This window comes from Nannospalax galili, unplaced genomic scaffold (genome assembly GCF_000622305.1).
Source record: "Nannospalax galili isolate Female #2095 unplaced genomic scaffold, S.galili_v1.0 scaffold85, whole genome shotgun sequence".
Classification (NCBI taxonomy): Eukaryota; Metazoa; Chordata; class Mammalia; order Rodentia; family Spalacidae; genus Nannospalax; species Nannospalax galili.
Window position 1 is genome coordinate 3,383,537 of NW_008358866.1, and position 21,524 is coordinate 3,405,060.

Below are 21,524 nucleotides of genomic sequence, written 5' to 3' on the forward strand. Positions count from 1 at the left end.
AAAAAAAGACCAGGCTCTAACCTACTGGAATGGTTCAGAGTAACTATGTTCTTTACTAGTCCCCAAGACCATTCTAATGTATACTGAAGTTTGAAAATCACCACTCCATGTCAAGATGTTTCAAAATATTAGTCAACTGATGGTTATGAGAGTTTCCTGACTTCGGAGTAGTCCTCTGAGTTGAGTCCTTTTGTCAATTCTTTGTGTATGCATGTGTAAATTTGTGTGGTATATGTATACCTGCATGTTTGTTTGTAGATGCATATATCTGTACACACAGAAGAAGGCTAGAAGATGTTGGGTGTTATGCTCTGTCACTCTCTGCTTTATTCCCTTGAGACAAGGTATCTCACTGAACCTGGAGCTAGGCTATAGGCCAGTAAGCCCCAGAGAGCCTCCTGTCAGCACCACCCACAATCCTGGGGTTATAAAGTCTGTATTGTTGTACCAGGTTTTCTACATGATGTGGGTACAGGGACTTGAACTTGGGACTCATGCTTCAACAGAAAGCTCTTACCCACTGAGCAATCTCCCCAGGCCCCTTTCTTTAATTCTTATTAACAAATGATTCTTTAAGGGACTGACTCATTCTTTTATTCATTTTTTGATTTTTTTTCTTTTTTTTTTTGAGCTAGGATACAATTGAGTTATTAAAGATTGTAGTTGATATTTATAAATAAAACTTTGCATATTCATTTGAGATTCTTTAAAGAATACCTCTGCTAATAAGTTTGGTTGCTGTGCACCATTTGGCAGCATTTTAAAGCTTACTACAAATACCCAGATAATTGGATCTTCCTGTGAGAAATGAGATTATTTGTCTTCAGTGCAGCCGTCACAGCTCTGTCTTGGGATGACTGTTGTCCTATGCAGTCAGCATTCACTTCCAAATTTTTCTGCATCAGCCCGAGGAATCCAAAGCTGAAAGCTCTTTCCCAGCCTTCTTTGGTTTGGGGAGTAATTAAGTTCCACCAGAAAGGGGTACTATGTAAAATCTGGTAGGCAGATAGCAATTCTCCTCCAACAGAAGGGGTCAGAGAGGTGCTTTGTGAGACATTGGTCTTGTGTCCCTAGGTTTGGAACAGCTATGACATGGATATACTTTTCTGTACTTCCTGGTCATAGGGCCATAGTTGCAGTGCTGCAGTTTGGAAACCTGGGAACAGCCTCCTTTACTTCTTATCTAGCTCTTCCAAAGACTAAGCACTGACTTCCTACATTTAATACTCATCTACTTGAAATACTTAGAAAGATCTCGTTTTCATATATTGAACTTAAATGTTCTGTCCATGTCTGAGTTATGTTCTGCTTATATTTATGAACATAAAGAATAATCAGTAATTATTCTTTTCTTGTATAGTTGTTTTGCTGTTTAAGACTATTATTTTGAATACCATCATTTTGATATCACCAAGTGATTTTTTTCCATTGGAAAAAAGTGATTGTGAATGTATCAAGAAGCTGTGATATTTTAAAACATTTCATGATATCTAATCAGAAAATTGTGAGAACTACTAATCTTACTAAATTCCATTTCAGCTGAAGTGGCCTATTTGCTGTGCACAGCCCACATCACCTCTTGCACTGAATGAATGCCAGCTCCACTGTTCCCAATATGTAAATCCCATTTAACCAGAGAACCAGCTGTATGCCTCACTTCTTTATGATAAAGTCTAGAAAGATATGACCCATCTTCTCAGTTAAAGTCTTTGAAGGTAGACACAGCTACAATGCTCTACAACTCTGTTTGAGATAAGGACTTGCTCTCTAGCTCAGGCTGCCTGAAATTCACAATGTAGCTCAGAGTGGCCTTGACCTTATCGCAATCCTCCTGCCTCAGCCTCCAAAATACTGAGATTATGGGCATAAGCCAGTATACCTGGACCTTACCAGGCTTTATGGCACATTTAATAACATATTTAATAAGAGTCTACTGAGGATCTTAATCAGAGCTTAGAGCTGACATCCCAAGTCATTGCTTTAAGTCTAGTGAGAATGTTATTTAGAGTCCTATGCTCAAATTTTAGCAATTAAACTAAAGCATAAAATAAGAGCTCACAGAAAACATTTTTTAAAAAGGATTAAAAATATGGAAAATGCACTTAAACTGTTGGCTGAGTAAAGTCATGCCTGTTTTTAAATGTAATGGAAAAGGTCCATAACTAATGCATACATAAGGACAATTTCCTGCTCTAAATTCTGTTTCTTTGGCTCTTTGCTGATCTCTCATTATAGTTGTTAAATTCATTACTCCCGTCAAGGTTCCTATCTCATGCCCAGCATCCAAGACAGTCCCTTAAAGGCTCTCAAAGTTTCGCTGAATAGATAATTCTGAGTGTTCCTTTACAATTTCAGTTCAGAAAACAAAATGGCATCCTTTTATCCACTTTACAAATGTGTCCATATTACTTTGGAGATTCTGTTTGTTCTGTGGAACTGTCTCATTCCCAGGGATGGAGATGCTTGGGCATCTTCCCATCTTCCTAACCACACCCCTCAACTGCTCTTTCTTTCCCTGCTGCTGGGTTTTTTTTTTTTTTTTTTTTTCTGTCTTTTTGAGACAGGGACTCCCTATAGTCCAGGTGGCCTGGAGCTCACTATGTAGACCAGGCTGCCCCCGCCTCTGCCTCCTGGGTGCTGGGATTAAAGTCATGCATCACCACGTCTAGCTCTCACTGCTGTTCTTACATGCCCCTTTCACCCGTGATCTTCTTCATAGTCCATACCCACTAAAATCTCCATGTCCCCTCCTAACCATTGATAGTTATGACAAACTGTTCTCTCCCATCTCCATTTCATGGAGACTACAATGGTGGGAATGGCCCATTAACTGTTACACCATAGCATGACTTCTTAGTTCTCAGCCTACCTGACCTTTCCACAGCCTGTGTCCTTGCTGACCACTTTTTCTTTCTTGAAATATGCCCCAGCCTTGACTTTTCATCCCACTTGTTTCTCCTAGAATTCCCTCTTTATCTTTCTGGCTACTTCAATTTTTGCCAGTTCTTACTCTGTCATATGAAATATAACCACAGCAAAGGTTGGTAAGAAGTCTACATACAAAGGAGGACAGAGGGGCAGCACATTGAGAGAGAAGCTGGATAAGCTGGCTGGCACAGTTGTTATAGACTAGACACCAAACCTGGGACTTCTAATAGGGCATTGCTTAAAGACTGAAAAAACCATGGCCTATGGTAAAGGGTTAAACACATCCAGGCATTTGGATGATGAAAGAAAGCCTGAAATGATCTGAATACAAGTGTGCTCACCACTGTTCCGGAGAGGGGGTTATAGAAGCGCTCGAGCAGTTGGATCACCGTGCTCTTCCCGCAGCCACTGCTGCCCACCAGGGCCAACGTCTGGCCCTTCTTCACCTCGAGGCTCAGTCCCTGAAGCACTGGGATGTTAGGTCGGGTGGGATAGTTGAACACAATTCCATTAAATGCCACATTTCCTTCCAGCATATCCTAAAATGAGAAGAGTAACATTTAGCTTGATTGCAACAATACTGAAAACACAGGGTAGAGGCAACTCAGTGTTGGGTCTCAGAAGAAAAAACTCCAACTGCAGTTATGCTTCATTTCAAATAACTATAATCTAATAGGATATAAAAGATGCTATTGATTTTCCAGCATGAATTATCAAGACAACACAAATGTACAATATAAACATAAATATGTTCTCCTAATATAACCTCATAGAGGGAAGTCTGATGAGTTGAATTTCCATACACAGTGGACAGTACTTTATCTCCTTGTAATTTTGTTCTATAAAAGTAGTAAATGTTAGGCTTTGGAGAGATGGAACACTGGTTGCTCTTGCAGAGAACCTGGGATCTTATGCCCTTCACTGGCCCCCACAGGCAAGACATGGGTGCATTTACATACAGACAGGCAAAATAATCAAACACATAACAATAAAAATAAATTTAAATTTTTTTAAAGTAGAATTTTTTTTTTTTTTTTGTCTTTTTGAGACAGGGTCTCCCTGTAGCTTCAACTAGAGCTCACTGTGTAGACCAGGCTATCCTTGAACACACAGCAATCCACCTGCTTCTGCCTCCTGAGTGCCCCACCACGCCCAGCTCCAAAGTAGAAAATTTTTGTTGCTTTTTTTTTTTTTTTAATCTTTTTGAGACAGGGTCTCCCTGTAGCCCCAGTAGGCCTGAAACTGGCTGTGTAGACCAGGTTGGCTAGCTTTGATCTCACAGTGATCTGCCTGTCTCTGCCTCCCAAGTGCTGGGATTAAAGGCACTACCATGCCTAGTCCTAAAGTTGTAATTATTTATACACAGTAATAACATTTATCCAAATAAACTCATGGTCCAGATCTTATCAGCATATAAACATTTTTACTAAAGCATAAATATTAACTGAATTTCTGTTAAGGAGTCAGGAGCAGATCATACACTGAAAACATCAAACTCACAGGCTTTAGGCCTTCCGTGCTGTAGCTGTCAATCTCGGGGACCTTTTCAATGATCATGATGATGTGCGATGCCGACACTTTAGCTTTGGCATAGTCAGGAGCAAACGAACTGACCTGCCCAACTGCCATGGCACCAAAGACAATAGCTGAGAAGACCCTGGAAAATGAAAGACAAGGTTTTCATATTGGTATAGCCACAATGCTAACAAGCGGCATTTCCACAACCAAGAAGTAATGATAAAGTCCCTTTCTCTATTTGTTCATGTCAACATGACAGACTGATTACAAAATGGTCCTTTTTTTCACCTGTCCTGGCATCCTCAGCTTCTTAGAACATGACCTTTGCTTAACTTCCATATAAGAAGTAGAAGTTTATTTTCCACTTTCTGAATCTGGGATGGCCTTGTGACATTCTTTAGCTCACAGGATGTGGTAGAAATCACTGCTCCCAGTTTCAAACCTATGACTCAGTCCATGCTTTGTTCCTTTAGTCTTCCCCTCTCACTTTGGCCAATTAGCCTGTAATTCACTGCAGACAACAGTGATCACAACAGAGACTTGCCCAACCCTTTAAGGAGAACTGACCCATAGACTTTGGACAAAATAAATGTTTATAGTTCTCTGTCAGTGGAGTTTAGTGGTTGATCACTACACAGCTTAACTATGGCAATCATCAATATTTGCATTGCTGACAGCAGATTCTTAGAAAACATGTGAGTTGTGCAATAAAGAGTTTCTTAAATACACAAATGTGATGCTTCTTTCAAGAGGTAAATGCATTCTTAATCTATGAGACAGCACTCACACATATTAGCAGCATATGAAAATCTTAGAATAAGGCAATAAGTCATAAAATTATTCAATCAATGCCCCAATCTCAGTGATAACTGACTTTGATCTTTGGTTATAATCACAAAGATCACTTACATACCCATTGTCAGGCCTGTAGGCTAGAAGGTGGAAAATTTAAATCTTAAGTCAACTATAATGATGCATGAACAAATCAATGCCTAAATAGGACAGAAATGAAGCATCAACATATTGCAATGTCAGGTCAGGCTTATCTCATTTTGGTTGCAATGCACAACTATATCAGTACTAATTATGTTGTGCTATTAAAAGGAAAGAGTCAGAACCGGGTGTGGTGGCGCACGCCTGTAGTCCCAGCAGTTGGGAGGCAGAGGCAGGTGGATCTCTGTGAGTTCAAGGCCAGCCTGGTCTACATAGAGAGTTCCAGGACAGCTGGGGCTACAGGGAGACCCTACTTCAAAACACAGGAAAAAAAAAAAAAAAAGGAGTCTTGCCTGCCACCAAACTTAGAAGCTCAGAAAGCTCATACACACTCTGGACAACTAATTGCATATTTGGGGACTCAAGTAGTATCCCTTCATTCAGGTTCGTCTTCCCATGACCAAAGCATGTTTTTTTTGGGTTTTTTTTTTTTTTTGGTCTTTGTGAGATAGGGTCTCCCTATAGCCCCAGCTGTCCTGGAACTCACTATGTAGACCAGGCTGGCTTTGAACTCAGTGCTGGGATTAAAGGCATGTGCCACCACGCCCGGCATAAGCACAATTTTTAAAAAATTATTTTTATTTTAGGTGTATGAGTATATTGCCTGTGTGTATGTAAACACATCCATGTCATGCAATGCCCACTGAGGTCAGAACAAGGTTTTGGATCCCCTGGAGCTGGAGTTACCGACGGTTGTTAGCCGCCATGTGGGTGGCTGGGAATTGAACCCAGGTCCTCAGCAAAAGCAGTCAGTGCTCTTAAGCACTAAGCCATCTCTCCAGACCCCAAAGTACAATTTCTAATGTTCATAGCAATGTAGCAGGAAAAAACCTAATTTAGGATTTCCCTTTCTCATTTTTTAATTTCTCCAGCTCCTATCTTGCAAATATTCTTTTTTCAATGAAAAGAAAATTTATCCTGGAATCTCTCAGGGTTTGTAGAAATTAGTACATCATTTCCACTTCTTTTTTTTAAATTAAAAAATTTAAAAAATTTTTAATTTTATGCATACGAGTAATTTGCCTGCATGTATGTAAGTGCATCTGTGTCATTCAATGTCCTCAGACATAGAAGACAGCATTCAAATGCCCTGGAACTAGAGTTATGGGCAGTTGTTAGTCACCATGTAGGTACTGGGAATTGAACCATGGTCCGCTGGAAGAGTAGCAAGTGTTCTTAACCACTGAGCCATCTCTCAAATTCCCTACTTCCGCTTCTTAGCTGGCCTGCAGGAAAGTCCTTTAAAGAGCCATTTCTTTGCTTAGAAAGTGAGTCTTTTCCCAAAGGCCAAAGCCTTCTGGAGACATTGAATTCAATCACTCGACCCAGGGACAGATTCAGAAAGGTTATATATGTATGAGTCAGATCAGGGTGGAAAAGTTTCTGATAAAATGTGGTATGTCAGTGGTAATTCATGGACAGAGAGAAAACACCACTTTCTCAATCACCAAATGTTTTTCAGGACACTTCACCACAGTTTTATCCCTAAGCATGTTCATCATCCCAGGATTATTTTCAGAGTTAAACCATAAATATGAACCCAATACTTACAACAGAACATTTTCAAAAGTCATGAGATCACGAGCTACCAAGAAGGCACCAAACCGGAAACAAGCAGCATAGGAAAAATACATCATTGCCTGGGTGAAGGAGAATGCGATCCCAAAGATCTGTGCTTTCTTCAGAGCATTTCTGTAAAGAGCAACCAAAAGTTACCCCGCTTCGTTTGTCAGTCATTAAATTGCTACTTATGATGGGTTGGCAGTGGGGCACACAAGCAGATTCCTGCTCTAAACAGTTAAACTTAATCCACACTTTATTACAGTTGTGGGGACTTAGGAAACTACCTTATCTCTGAGCCACAGTGCATCCATCTTTAATATAGGATGACTACATCTCAGTGGATTGATGTAAAGATAAACAGAAACTATAACTCTGTAAAGAGCTTCATTTACATTAATGAATGTTCTCGGCACTTATTAGAGCTGTCCCTGATACTGCTGTGCTAAAGAAAGAAGAGACGGTCTCTACTGGAGAAGAAAGGAACAGAATGCATCCTCGGGAAACACCACTTCTCAGTGTCCCTGGACACCTCCAATTCCATGTTCCATAAACAGCCTTCACCTTAACTACAGCAGAGTCATTATCCGACTGGTCTTCAGCATCATTACCAACGCCCTCTCCATGCTGCCCACCCCCGACTCCCATCACCAGCCTTCACCAGGTCTACCTCACAGATGTCCCTGCCTAAGCTCAGGTTCTCTCATTTCTCTCTTGGATAATCTCAGGTGATTCCCAACTGATTCCTTTCCAGAACTTTCTTCGCTTTCACTCTACCTCCTGGCTAAGGCAATCCTGAAAATAAATCTGATTGAACACTCCTCAGACTCCCCTCCTCCTACTCTTCAGGGGTTCTTACCTGTATGGGACCTGCAAGCTCTGGGCATACATGTTTTCAAACTTCTGTTCCCGAGTCAAAGAAACGACAGTTCGGAAGTTTTCTATTGCTTCAGTAGCAATCTGCAACAGATCAAGCACAGGTCAAACAAAGGCAATTCATAAATACTATATACTATTTAATAAAATTAACCTATCATAGTGTATTATTTATTTAGCATTTAGGCTTATGTTTGAATATCTTCTCTATGAAAAAGAATAGTAATTTATGATACTGAATTTTAGAAGTTAAGAGAAATCCAGTAACTTAACCTTACCCTCTTTTCACAAAAGGCAACTAGGACATGAAAAGATGATGCACTTGCCTAAGCCATAGAGCTGTACAGACTTGACAACTTAGCATGTTATATCTTTTGTAGTACTGTCTTCTATGATGATGATGTTTAACATTTATTGTTACTTTACAGATTTTTGAAAATATGATATTTATACTTTTTTGATGTGTAATGGTCACTCATGATAACTCAATAAAGTTTGGGAGATATTGAAAAGGTAAAGAATGAAAGTTACATATTCATGTATTTTACATATTTTTTTTCTAAGCATACAAATCTTTAACAAAAAATTGAATTCTATATTTTACTACTTACCTTTTTTTTGGCTTACTAGTATCAAGAGTATTTTTCATGCTCATTAAATACATATTAATGAGTTTTTCATTGATACTTAATATCATGGCCAGTTAGATATTACTGGCAATATTTTCTTATTAAAAATAATGTTCTGATAAATATCCTAGTACATAAACACTCATAGTGAATTACTTTCTTAGGAAAAGTTCTTAAAAATGGTATTAATAGGTAAATGAAAATAAACTTTTTTAAACAAAAATGATAAATCAATTTTTTTCAAGGAAGTTTCTTTCATTAAATTGTGTTCTAATTGCATGTTATTCCCTCCAAGGCTATTTAATTAGGACCATACAGCCTTTATCATCTTTTGTATTCTTGGGAAAGGGTGTGAAGAATGGAAAGAACACCCAGTATATACAGAGACTTCAGCCAGTGGGACCTTTTTCTGATACAGAAATGACTCTAAACTTGGTTCAGAGAAAGAAGCAAAACAGAGAAGGTGGGTAGGTGGCAGGATGGCAGGAAGGAGGGGAGGGGACTGGATAGAACAGGGAAATGTGAAGACAACAGCCTGAAACCAGAAAAGCCATGAAAAGCAGGTGGCAGTCTTTGAGCCTCGGGATGTGTTTCCCACTTTTCTTCAAATTCTAATCTTTTGATAAGTACTATATTTGATAGTATTATCTTTGATAGTAAGTATTGCCTGAAATGTGGTTATTAAAATATTGTCATAGACTGGGGAGCTAGCTCAGTTGGTAAAGAGCTATCCCTGAGTTTGACCCCTAGAACTAAGAAAAAAGAACAGCTCAGCTTGGCATGGTGGCACATACTTGTAATCCTAGTGCTGGGGAAGCAGAGACAGGGACTCACTGTCCAGTCAGTGAGGAGAGCCTGCCTCAAAAAACTAAACACCCAAGTTTGTCCTCTGATCTACCTACAACATGCACACACAGGAACACACATACACACAACTGTCAGAGCATAGTGATAGGCATAGAGAGTAACAAAACATCACTGATAAGAATATTTTTCCTAATTATGTAAGCAATTATATTTATTTTGACTCACCTTTCCAGACCCTTCTAGTTCTTTCTTATCTTTTAGTGCCTGTCCAGACAACATTTTCATTTCAACAACTCCTGCTATTGCGATGATGGGTACAATTGCTAAGAGTAAAAGTGTTAGCTGCCAGCCATAGACTAAGGATATGATGATTCCTGTCCCAAGATTTGCTATATTTTGGGCAATGACAGCAAGCCTGGAACCTGTAGCCTGAAAAACACAAGAAATTAGAGACATGTCTTTTTTTTTTAATATTTAAAAAAACTTTTTTAGAGAAGCATTTCATTACAGCTTTAACATACTCAATAACAGTTTCCAAAGCAAAGATACATCTCTTTCAAAAGTGGCTATAAAACTTTTAGGTTCGCTGTTGTATTAATGCAGTTATACAATATTGAACTCAATATAAGCCCTGTAAGACATAAAATTGACACATCTTTTAATGTCTTTAAATACATATTAGATATTTTTATGGATTGTAATTCATTTTCATGGAAATCTTCTCACCTATAACATAAAAGCAAAGGTATACTTGTAAGAAATTTTTGGCTTCTAAAATTAATATTTCCATGAATTATCAATGCTTAATATAGCTCAATAACCCAAAATTTAATTACATATTTCTCTCTATTCTGATTTTTCAATCTGAAGAAAATCATTATGCATCAAAGCATCGCCACTAAAGCAAACTCATCAATCAGCATGCTGGAAGAGTCTGAGAATTATACTAAACCAGGAGCGGTGGATGTTTCCAAAGTTAGGCATAAAACTGCTTATTTAATCATTAACTGCTTAATTTATCATTAAGGATACTTAAATATATCTGGGCCTATTGAAACGCTTATTTTCTTGGCTTTAATTTAGAAAAACTATAGAGTTGAAAGGTATGGAAGTTAGTCTATAGCAAGGAGAACCCTCTGTTGGAATGCTGGAGGGTACTGATGCATGGCTTTTAGTACTGTGATTCTCAACAACATACCTGCAGTTAATTTAGTCAATCTAGTATACCTTTGTGTAATGTAGTACACCATATCTCTTCTATTTGAGAACAACAGCACCCTACAGCATCTCTGTGCTAGAGAGTCTCTCCAGGTTGCTTTCTTTGATCTTCACATTGAAAATGTGCAGATAGATAGATTTTTCAGGCCCTGTATTCTTTGACCTGTGCCAATGCCCAGCTTGGCAAACAGTGTCTTTATTATAATCTCAGTAATTGACCCCAAATCAGCAAATGCAGTTTATTATTCATGGTATGTCTTTCAGTCTTGTTTTAGTTCCCTGCTAAGGAATTTAATGCACATAAAGGCACCTCATAGCTGTGGCACCTTTTCCCTCATTAAATCCCAGTCTACTGATTATATCAGATGGGTTATTAAATAATGATGCTGGAACTGACATGTGAAGGATGGTGTCAGAATTCAGAGTGTAGGAGGGCTTTGGTTATTAATAAATGGTACTCCTCAGCTTTGGAGTTGGGAGAGATCTGTCCAAAGTAATGAAGATGGCAATGGGTATTCTAGAGACCAGCCTTGCTCAAGCAGAAAAAATTAAGGGTGATAGAATGCATGGGCTGTTTGTAGAATAAGCAGGTCTAGGGGCTGGAACAGGGATATGAAACAGTATAAGTCCCAGACTAATTCCAGATAGAAGAGATATGGAACTCATTTCCAACAGCAGCCACCGACAAAAGCACTTAAGAGCATCTTCCTGCTACATAACCTTTTAGCCATATGCAGATCCTGCTTTGGACCACAGAAATAATTAAGATGGTTCCAAAGATGATAAATCCCTTTATATACAGGAAAAGTAAATATTTTAATTAAACAATTTTGACAAGTTAAATTTTATATAAAATAGAAACTAATAATTCAATGTCTTCCTCCTATTATGCCATTGCTCGCTCCCATTTTGCAGAAAGTCGTAACCTTGCATCCATCTGGAATACCTTTCTCTCTTTCCCTGTCTCTGAAGCTCATTCCATCAGACTTACAGTCCAACTATACCTCTGAAACAGTTCTTGTGGCAACCATAAACACCTCCACATCAGTGCACCATGTGAAGTTTCAAGCATCTTGTATCCTAGGTTGCTTCTCCTTACAGCACTCTCAGATTTGTTTGGAGGATATCACTTTCCTACCTCATTGGCCACTACCTCATTACGTCTCTCTATTTGCAGCCTGAGACCTCAGGACTCAGGACTTGCTCTCCACATATGATGTCATGGCCATCTCTTCATGGCTTTAAAAGCCACCACTGCATTAAAAGAGCCCCAAGTATTTCCAGACCAGACTTTCTAAGCTCCAGATATATAAAACTCCCTACCTTCTTGATCTGTCTATGTTTGTAATGTTGGCACCATAAACTTACTAAGACCCACACAGAACTCAGTTCTCTGCCAAGCTTAATCCTCCATCGGGATTCCTTTTTTTTTTTTAAGAACAACTCTACTTGTCAATTGTGCAGGACAAATATTTTAGTCACTTTTCATCTTATCCTTCAAATCCTTCAACTAATCTAAGCAACAAATTCTGTAGACTGTACCTTTAAAATATATCCAGAATCAGCTACATTTTGTCACTTTTAGTATGTCCACACCACTGTCCCAGAACCCTATCCTAGATTATGGTAATAAATTCTCTACCTCTGCCTATTTACATAGCAGCCATGTAACTCCCACATTCAAAACCCAATGATGTTTTCCTCTCCAATTCTGCATACAATGATTAATAAATGTGACTCTTCCTTTCACGTTCTTCTAGCATTGCTGTCCTACTAGCTGTGAGAGGTATGGATGTTCTACCCCCAGGGCCTTTATGCTTGATCTTCTTATTAGAACACTCCTTTGGAGGTCACAGGAACACCACCTTTCCTTCATTCTGGCCTCTCATTTATACCACATCATTGAAGCCTTCTTTCCTTGATAGTGAGGCAGCACTTGGTCCCTATTCTCTTCCCTTCCCCCCAATCCCATACCTTTTAACAACCTGACCTATTGTGTAGATTCCACAAGAGCAAAACCACTGATTATTTTGAGGAAGTTCAAAGTTATTTCATTCAGTGTGCATTTTTCTCTCTTAAGTTTTATACATCTGTGTCTAAATCAGCAACTTTGTTACTTTTTTGCTTTAAGCAAAGAGATCAGCAGTAATTCTTAAGATTTATTCTATAGTTTTGTGATTCTCTGTGTTTTTCACATTCATAACTTAACTTCTCCATAGGCGCTATTTATTAGTAGAGATGACTGGTGTAATACGGCCTTTCAGGAAGTCTGAAACAATACTGATAAGGCTCAAGATGAAATCACACAGCAGAGACCATATGCCTTTGAAGTTCCACACCACATTGTAGATTTTTGCCATAAAAATTGTCTCTGTAGAGAAAACTGCCACTTCATATGAAAAGCAAAACTTGAGAGTTCAACATTTTCTATTTCTATCAATTATATGTTCAGGTAACAACAAAATTTAAGTTATAGCCTAATATTTCTTTCTGCCTATGCTGTAATTTTTTATGTGCTTTGCCTTTCCTTCTTTCCATTTATAAAAATATTTTCATCTTTCCTACTGAATTGTAATGTCCCTTACATTTCAGACAGAAACTACACTATCCTCTTTTTTCAACATCAATTACAATTTTCTATAGCTTAACTAAGCATTAAAACCAAACTGATCCTGAGATATGCTAAGAATATTTCCTATTCTCAGTAACTAGTCTATACACTATATCTGTACATTATATGGTATATAATCTTTAAATTTTGACCTATTTGCTATAAAGTATGTGATACATTTGTGGATTAGATAGATAATTACATTTTCTTTAAAATGATCATAACACATGAGTATGAGAAAATCAGTCTCATGCAAAGGATAACAACAGAATTAAGATGGACATCCACAGATAAAAAGGCACATACCCCTTTAACTTGAGCAGCATCATTGGCGAGCCTGGTGGTCAATGCTCCAGTGGTATTTTTAGGGTTATCAAACCAGCTCACATCCTGTCACACAAAGGGATTCATTTGTCTTAAAGTTCTATTTATGAGACTTTTACCTCCAGGAGGAAAGTGACACACACAGTTTTGTTTAGCATTTCTGTCCTCTGCATTTAGCATTCAGGATGTAACAGTCAACAGAGAAGAAAAGGAGTTAAAACACAAACACAAAAACAGATCACTGCATTTGACAAAAATGCTTCTTAATCTCATCTTTCTTCAAAGCCTGATTCTAAGTGTTGCACAATGAGCAGTAACAACAAGGTTGTTGCTATCATCAAAGTGTCCTTCTAGAGATAAAAGACACACAGAAATAAGCATTCAGTGTCTTAGGTGGTAATAAATAAGAGGGAGAAAAACATAGCAGGGTAAGAAGGACAAAGAAGTAAGGGACAGGCTGGAGAAGGAACAGAGGAGGCCTTTCTAAGGTGACATGTGAGCAGACACTCAAATGAAGGCAAGATGAGGACGTCCAGGGAAGGAAGATACAGCACTGGCAAAGGCCCCAGGGTGAAGGCACACTTCATCTGCTCACACAGCAGCAAGGAAGCCTTACAGCCTGCCACTTGCCTAAAAAGACACACTATGCTTGTCTCTTAACCTGCGCCTTCCTCTGGACACCTCTGTCCCGTGGTTCCCAGATCCTCTCTTCTTCCACCTTTTGTAGTTAACTATGTGGGGAAGATACCATGTGCTGGATTAGGGTGATATGGTAGATGACCTCTGCGAGGTGGGATGGGGCATGCACATCGTACACGGCCTTTGGTAACTGTAAAGACACAGATGTTTCCCTTAGAGATAGATTCTGGTAGTTTCCAGATTGGGATGAGGATGGAGGTAATGGAAGCAGCTAGGAGGCTGATGCAATATTAGAGAGAGGGGAGTATTCAAAGCCTGAACAACTGCTAGTGATGTACAAAGATGAGGTAAGGAGTAAGCCTGATGAGAGAGGAGTCACAAGTTCCAAGTTTAGAAACATTAAAAAAGGATTTTCTTGGTAAAACTTATATTTTCACATTTTTAAACTTTGTGTGTGTGTGTGTGTGTGTGTGTGTGTGTGTGTGTACACATACTACCATGGCATATGTGTAGCAGTCAGAACAACTTGTAAGAATTGGCTTAGCACTAAGCAACTTTAATGACTGAGACATTTCACCATTTTTTTGATCTTTTTAAGAAAGGGTCTCCCTGCAACCCCAGGTGGCCTGGAACTCACTATGTAGACCAGGCTGGCCTTAAACTCACAGAGATCCACCTGCCTCTGCCTCCGGAGTGCTAGGATTAAAGGGGTGTGCCACCATGCCCAGCAAACCTCAAAATTTTTAAATAAACACATTCTGATTTTAAATTATAAATTTATATCTGTCACAAATAGCTTTGGTTTCTAAGATGCTACCTGAATTGGAGATTTGCATTAAAGAAGTAACTCATTTTCATTTTAAAAGTTTAGGAAAATGAACTATCATAATTCATTATACTCTATATCAACTTACTTTACAGTAAGACTCAAGTACTCAAGTGCTTCCCCATTGAAATGTGATTTCCTTGAGAACAGAGGCCATTCAGATTTGAATGCCTTGCAATACTTAATGCTATACTTCATAAGCAGTGGCTTTGATATATTTTATCTACTGAACAATCTGTACAGAGGGCACCACACACCATCCACTCAACTCCCAAAGTGTAATGGACCTGGGAGTGAGCCTGGAGGCTAGTTGGGTAATGGGACATTTGCTGCACCAAGGTCAACCTTGAGAATTTAAGTGCAATCTTGGTTATAAATATGACTTGAAAGCCTATAATCCAACACTTGGGAGGGCGAGGTTGGAAAATCAGGAGTTCAAGGATAGGTTCAGCTACATAGAGAGCTTGAGACCAAACTGGGCCGTATGACCCTGTCTTAAAAACAACAGCTTGACAGGAGAGTCGAAGGACAAGAACTTCCATCAAGCAGTGCTCTCTCATTCATCTACCATGACTATCCCTAGCTAGCTATTTCTACAAATGCATTTTTAAGTGGTTGTGGACAGGGTGAGAAAGGACTGTCTTCTGAAAATTCAAACATAAGAAAGTGATATTTCTTATCAAGATTTTGTTTTATTTTCCAGTGGTAGAGATTAAATGGGGTTTACAGATGCAAGGCAACAGCTCTACCCCTGCGCTACATCTCTAGCCTTGTGGGGCAGGTACATGCATCTAACCTGCAGCACATAAGTCTCATGCATTCCAGGATTCTATTAATGTGGTTCAACATATATGTATATAACAACATCCAGTCATAATGTTAAGAATCTAGACGCCGTTGTATTTGGGGCATTATTTTATGCAGGCAACTAGTAATTTGGGGGTCACATACAATATTTTTATGATTGCTAAAGTTTCCCACCTTGAATTGGGCTGCTCTAGCCCATTCTCTTTTCCCTTTCTAATAAAAACATTGACAATGTCATTGTTAGGGACCTGAATGTGCACAATATAAAAGGCATCATATTAAGCCATGACCAGCTAATAACAATGTAGTTTGGGTTATTATATTACTCTTGCCGCAGCAAAGAGACTGGATAGGGAGGAATGGGCCATGGAGATGAGTCTGAATTTGGGCAGGAAAGGTGTAAAGGGTCTCTAGGTATTGAGAGTCATAAAAGAATGTCCTGGGTATACAGGAGAAAGAAGGCAACAGAGGGACAAAATGAGGGGTATAGACAATCAATCCCTTCTAAGACTTATCAGGAATTTGGATAACATGAAGTATAGAGAATTACTTTGGCTCCATGGCCTCTCATTGCTGAGACAAAAATGCTGGAGGAGAACCAAGTCAGGAGAAACTGTTTAACTCAATCCAGTCTAGGTCCTGGTGCCCACCTGTGACAAATAGACTTTAGAGCTTCATTCAGATGAAGTTGAGGGATGGCCAAAATGGGGGCTCATTCTGAACAACCTGATAGGGCTCCTACAACCTGGGTCCATGGAGCACAAGAGGGAAGTCCTCCTCACCCCAGAGTGCATACCTGTCTCAGCATGGATTTGAAAACCATGTATCGAAGCCGCTTGGTGAGGATCTCTCCAGCTTTGCCAAATGTGAAGCCCTGTGAAGAATGAGAACATGTCATACAAAGACTCATGAGAGATCCAGACACCAGTTACACAACATGATGGGGGTCAATGTTATGGCTAAGGCAGGATCTAGATGAAGTCACAGTCTCATTTCCTGTATTTGTTGTGCTTCTGTGACCCTGTGCCATGTGTGTTGCAAGGTGACCCTGCCACTGCAGTCAGCTGCAGGCAGATTACAGATTTATTATAAATGTGTTCCTTTCCCTTTGATTACTAGCTCTACTTCCTTTCTCAGTGAAGAGTGGTCTGTCACTCAGAAAGCTGCTGTTCTCAAGGTAGGGGAACTCAAAAGGGGATGGTTATGATGTGCATCATCTAAATTGGAACGTGCAGTGTAACTGCACATTGGGATACTTGTGAGAGGTACTATTAATACCTATTAAAAGGGTACTATTAATAATTAAACAAGGAACAGAAGTATACTCCAGGAAAACAGGAATTTACACTCACTCAATCACAACAGATGTCAAGAAAAAAGCTATCACATATTTTAGCTTTCAAGTTGAAAAATCCAATGTGTGTGAGCAAAACAGGTTGAGGAACATTGTTCACTGATAAAGAACCTCTTGCACTCCACCTCCCTATCTTTCAAGGCTATAATCTCTTGGGGTCTCAGAGGAGACAACAGAGTGATTGGGAAAGATGTGACTATACTGTGAGTATCCTACTGTGTTAGGTCACATCCAGGAAGGAAGGACGGACAATCATGGTTTCACTCCAAAGAGCTTGGAGACAGTAGACTAGAAAGACAGTGCCCACATTTCCACATGAAATTGAGTAGCGGCAACCCACAGATAATGCCTGCCCCATAAAAGCCAGGGAAAGCCGAGTAAAAAAGGCTGTGTGGTGCCTCAGAAGAGGAGGGGCCCTGATGCCATTCCTGTATCTCCTGCAGTATCAGAGAAGTTGAAAAGGGCAGTCATGCATTCTTTTGTCCTCCCAAGTAGCATGCTGTGTGTTACTGAAAGGATGGGAGGAAACCTATGTAGCAGACACAAGCCAAGACCAAATCATTTTCCATGTGCTCAGGAAAAGGGGACCATGTAACTAAAGACCAGATGGAGGCATAAACTACTTAGATGGCCAGTATAAAGGAGTACATAGTGTCATAGTGACCATAGTCCTTCACTCAGTGCTACAGGGCCTTCTGAAATACATATTATATACAGGAAAGTCGAGGAGATGGTAAATTCCTATGTTAAAAAAGGATAAGCCTACACTTTCTAATTGAGTTCCCATGGAAACATCACAAGAGTTTTCTGCTTTGGACCAAATAGAATGTGGAATGTATTTTCTCACTTCAGAAAAACTAGTTTTTCTTTTCTTTTTTATTTATTGATGAGAACTAACTACTCTGCCACTATAGATTACATACATGACCTTATTAAGTCCTATGGACAACTCTAAAACTGCCATGCCTAAGAAGAAACTGAAGTTTAGAACAGCTGATAAGTTGCCTGAGGCCCCAGCTTAATAATAACAGAGCTGGAGTCTGAATCAAGGCCTACAAGAGTCCCGAGCAGGATGGGCCCTGCATTCTAAGCTGTCTCGAACTAAGCTCCCTGCCCGATTCTCAGAGGAGCAGCTGCACATTCCACAGTTATAGGCACTTCGCTGTGTCTACCCTTCTAAGTCTAGGGAAACAATGACTCTTCTTGGTGTTGTTTGGCAGTCATGGAAGACTGTCTCACTACCATAGCAAGGTGGTCAAGGAACTGCTTCTACTCTTGGTGCTTCATCATCCCAATTGTCCAAGCAGGAGCAAGCAACTCTACACCAAGAAACTGTGCCTTCTCCAAACACCTGTGATGCTTTGTGAGCAGGCAGTATTCCATTTTATTCTAGCAAGGTAAAATTTCACAATGAGTCCTTTAAGTATTTATTCATACATTCTTAGAACGTGTTAAATAAAGATGTCTATTTGTTTTAGCTAAAAAAGAAAGTACAAGTGGCTGGCTAATTATTGATTCATTCAATAAGTGATTATTTATTTACTCAATGAACAGTTATTTGAAGCCTCAGATTAGCCCAAGGACTTGGTCACATGATCTCTCCTAATTATCCAGAAGTAATATTTCCCCCCCCTTTTGGGGGGGGTCTTTTTTGAGACAGGGTCTCCCTACAGCCCCAGCTGTCCTGGAACTCGCTATGTAGACCAAGCTGGCCTTGAACTCAGAGATCTGCCCATCCCTGCCTCCTGAGTGCTGGGATTAAAGGCGTGCACCACCATGCCTGGCTATTTCCCCCTGTTTTATAGATATGAAAACTGAGGCTTAGACAGACTAAATTATTTTTGTGCCCCTGGAAGCATAATTGAGTATTTGTGAAAGTGATTTTCAAACCTATGTCTAACATCAACACCCACACTATATACCATCCCCACACTACACTTTGACAGCATGTAATTCCTTTGCAATTGAATTTGAGCCAAATGATTTGCAAGCTGCAAATCATGTTATACATGTTTCCTTTGGGATTTTTAAGACCGACATTCTCCCATTCCTAAAAGAGGTTTTAATTGTTCCCTTTGTAAGAGCAGAATGATGAAATTTTGAAACCATTTTAAAATCATTGTGTGACCCATTTGGGGAGTTTTTATTTGTTTTGTTTGGGGTTTTCGTTTTGTTTTTTGACTCTAAGAAGATATTTCTCTGATTATTCAAATTGACCAACAGTATTTACATCCAAACTTATATCCAACATCCATATCTGACTTTACAGCTTCCATTTCCATATTAGATCTAACGATCCAATCAAGATGATTACATTAATGTTTCCATTTGGGGAAGAAAAAGTAAGGACATAGTCAGAGAATACACGTTAACCTGGCTGTTACTGGCCACATTAAACAAGGAACAATTCTACTAAAAGGAAAATTACATAGATGTTTACAAATTCACCCCAAATGAATGAGGTAAAAATAAAGAAATTTACCTGAAGGAAAAATGTAATAAAAGAAATAATTCCAATGACCAGAAACAATATGCAATACAAGTTACTGTTCTGCCGTTTGGTTTCAGGATCATCATCTCTTGTAAAAACCTGTGAGATAATATTTGAAGGGTTATTAGTTCTATCACTGAAGAAGGTATTCTGTACCTGTCCCATTCCCCAAGGTACAGTTTCAGGGGTGAGGAGGGAGAGCATTTGTATACTGGAACATGGCTGGCTTCTGGAATAACATCAATGTCTAGAGCATCTGCATTCTGCCTTTCTTAGAGACAGAGGGGTCTGTTGTTCACAAATTCCTGGGGGCTGGAGAGATGGATAAGTGGACAAGAGCACTGGTTGTTCTTGCAGAGGACCTGGGTTTGATTCTGAGCACCCATATGGTGGCTAACAATTGTAAGTAACTCAGTTCCCTCTTCTGACCTCCGTGGACACTGCACAGCACAGGTGCACTTCCATAAAAGCAGGGAATATACTCAGAAACGTAAAATTTAAAAAATAAAACAATTCCCCAACATCCTTTCATTCATGTTTTCCTCTTAGAGGAACAAGTGCCATACTACTATGTAAAGAAGTACAAACAAATGCTCTCCTTTCGAATTTCTTGGTAAGGAACTGTATGATACCTCTCTCTCTCTCTCTCTCTCTCTCTCTCTCTCTCTCTCTCTCTCTCTCTGTGTGTGTGTGTGTGTGTGTGTGTGTGTGTGTGTGTGTGTACATGTGCGGAGACGTGCGGTATCGTGAGTACCATTTTACATCATGCCAAAACCAGTGGGTCCAGCTGATCTTAGATTGAAAACTGAAATGTAAGCTGAAATAAGTCACACCTTCTGTTAAATTTCTTCTTTCAGAAAGGGACATGGTAACACATGCCTGAAATTTCAGGTACTTGGGAGGCTGAAGCAGGAAAATTTCACGTTCAAGTTCTGCCTAGGCTATATTGCAAGCTTTAGACCAACCTGGGTAACTGAGCAAGTCCTTGTCTATAAATTAAAATAATACAGGGGCAAGTAGTAGCTCAGTGGTTTAGAACTTGCTGAGCATATGCAAGAACCTGGGCTTAATCCCTGTAGCATGAAAAAAAAAATCTCTTAGGTATCAATCATAGAGATGAATAACTAACAGGGAGCTGGGTTTTTTTTTTTTCTTTTTTCTTTTTTCCGATTTTAGACTAAGAAAGGAATATAGTGTGTAGGTGTGGTCATCTCCTGGCCAGTGTATGTGTTATACATCAGCTCATTATCAACCCAGTCTAACAAACATACTTAAAAAGCTGCTTTGCAGATTGACGGGGTGACAGTTCATGGCTTTTGTTTAGAGCTCAATGTTAGCAAGTATGAAAAAGTGAGTTCCCCAGTTTCATTGACTTATTTTAGTGAGTGGGTGTCCATGGCCCTAGAATAGAAACTATCATACATCTGGAAAGAAACCTAGACAAAAGAAATGCTTAAAAAATTGTTGTTCCTCTTATAAACCAAACTTCAATTACTATATTTCAAGCATGTAGGTTTCATGTGAAGGGAAATTTTTTTATGACATATATACTATTTAAAACAGTTCATTCAGTTAAAACATAGTAAATGTAAAAAATGGATATGATCACTTACCCCTACAACTCTAGAAAATATTACTGAAAATGTTGGCTGCAAGGCTCCATTTATAATGGCACAAAGCACACCAACCACAAAATAAGGCCATTCGGTTGAATTCAGCTTTAGGATCCTCCAAAAGGAAACAGGCGGTACATCTTCACCCTAGAAAACATAAAACATTACAACAAGATATTATTTCAAGAAGGATTGTCACTGATTTTACTATGTATAGTTCTTTCATGGGTACAAAGGTTTTTTTTGTTTAGTTTTGTTTTTGAGGCAGGGTCACATTTATTTCAGGTTGGCTTTGAACTAACCACGTAGCTGAGGCTGATCTTGAACTTC

The 21,524-nt window shown here is 39.2% G+C and overlaps 1 protein-coding gene across 3 annotated transcripts in view; it reads right to left on the reverse strand.

Moving 5' to 3' along the window:
• Positions 1-21,524, reverse strand: part of LOC103725178 (multidrug resistance protein 1) — a 159,721-nt gene that overhangs the window by 15,172 nt on the left and 123,025 nt on the right. For all 3 annotated transcript variants that reach the window (XM_029558332.1, XM_029558331.1, XM_029558330.1), the window contains exons 17-25: positions 21,195-21,341; positions 19,573-19,680; positions 16,533-16,610; positions 13,447-13,530; positions 9,537-9,740; positions 7,859-7,959; positions 6,991-7,131; positions 4,429-4,585; positions 3,270-3,467 (exon numbers count right to left, since the gene is read on the reverse strand). In XM_029558332.1, coding sequence (XP_029414192.1) covers positions 3,270-3,467; positions 4,429-4,585; positions 6,991-7,131; positions 7,859-7,959; positions 9,537-9,740; positions 13,447-13,530; positions 16,533-16,610; positions 19,573-19,680; positions 21,195-21,341 — 1,218 coding nt within the window. The remainder of the gene's footprint in view (positions 1-3,269; positions 3,468-4,428; positions 4,586-6,990; positions 7,132-7,858; positions 7,960-9,536; positions 9,741-13,446; positions 13,531-16,532; positions 16,611-19,572; positions 19,681-21,194; positions 21,342-21,524) is intronic.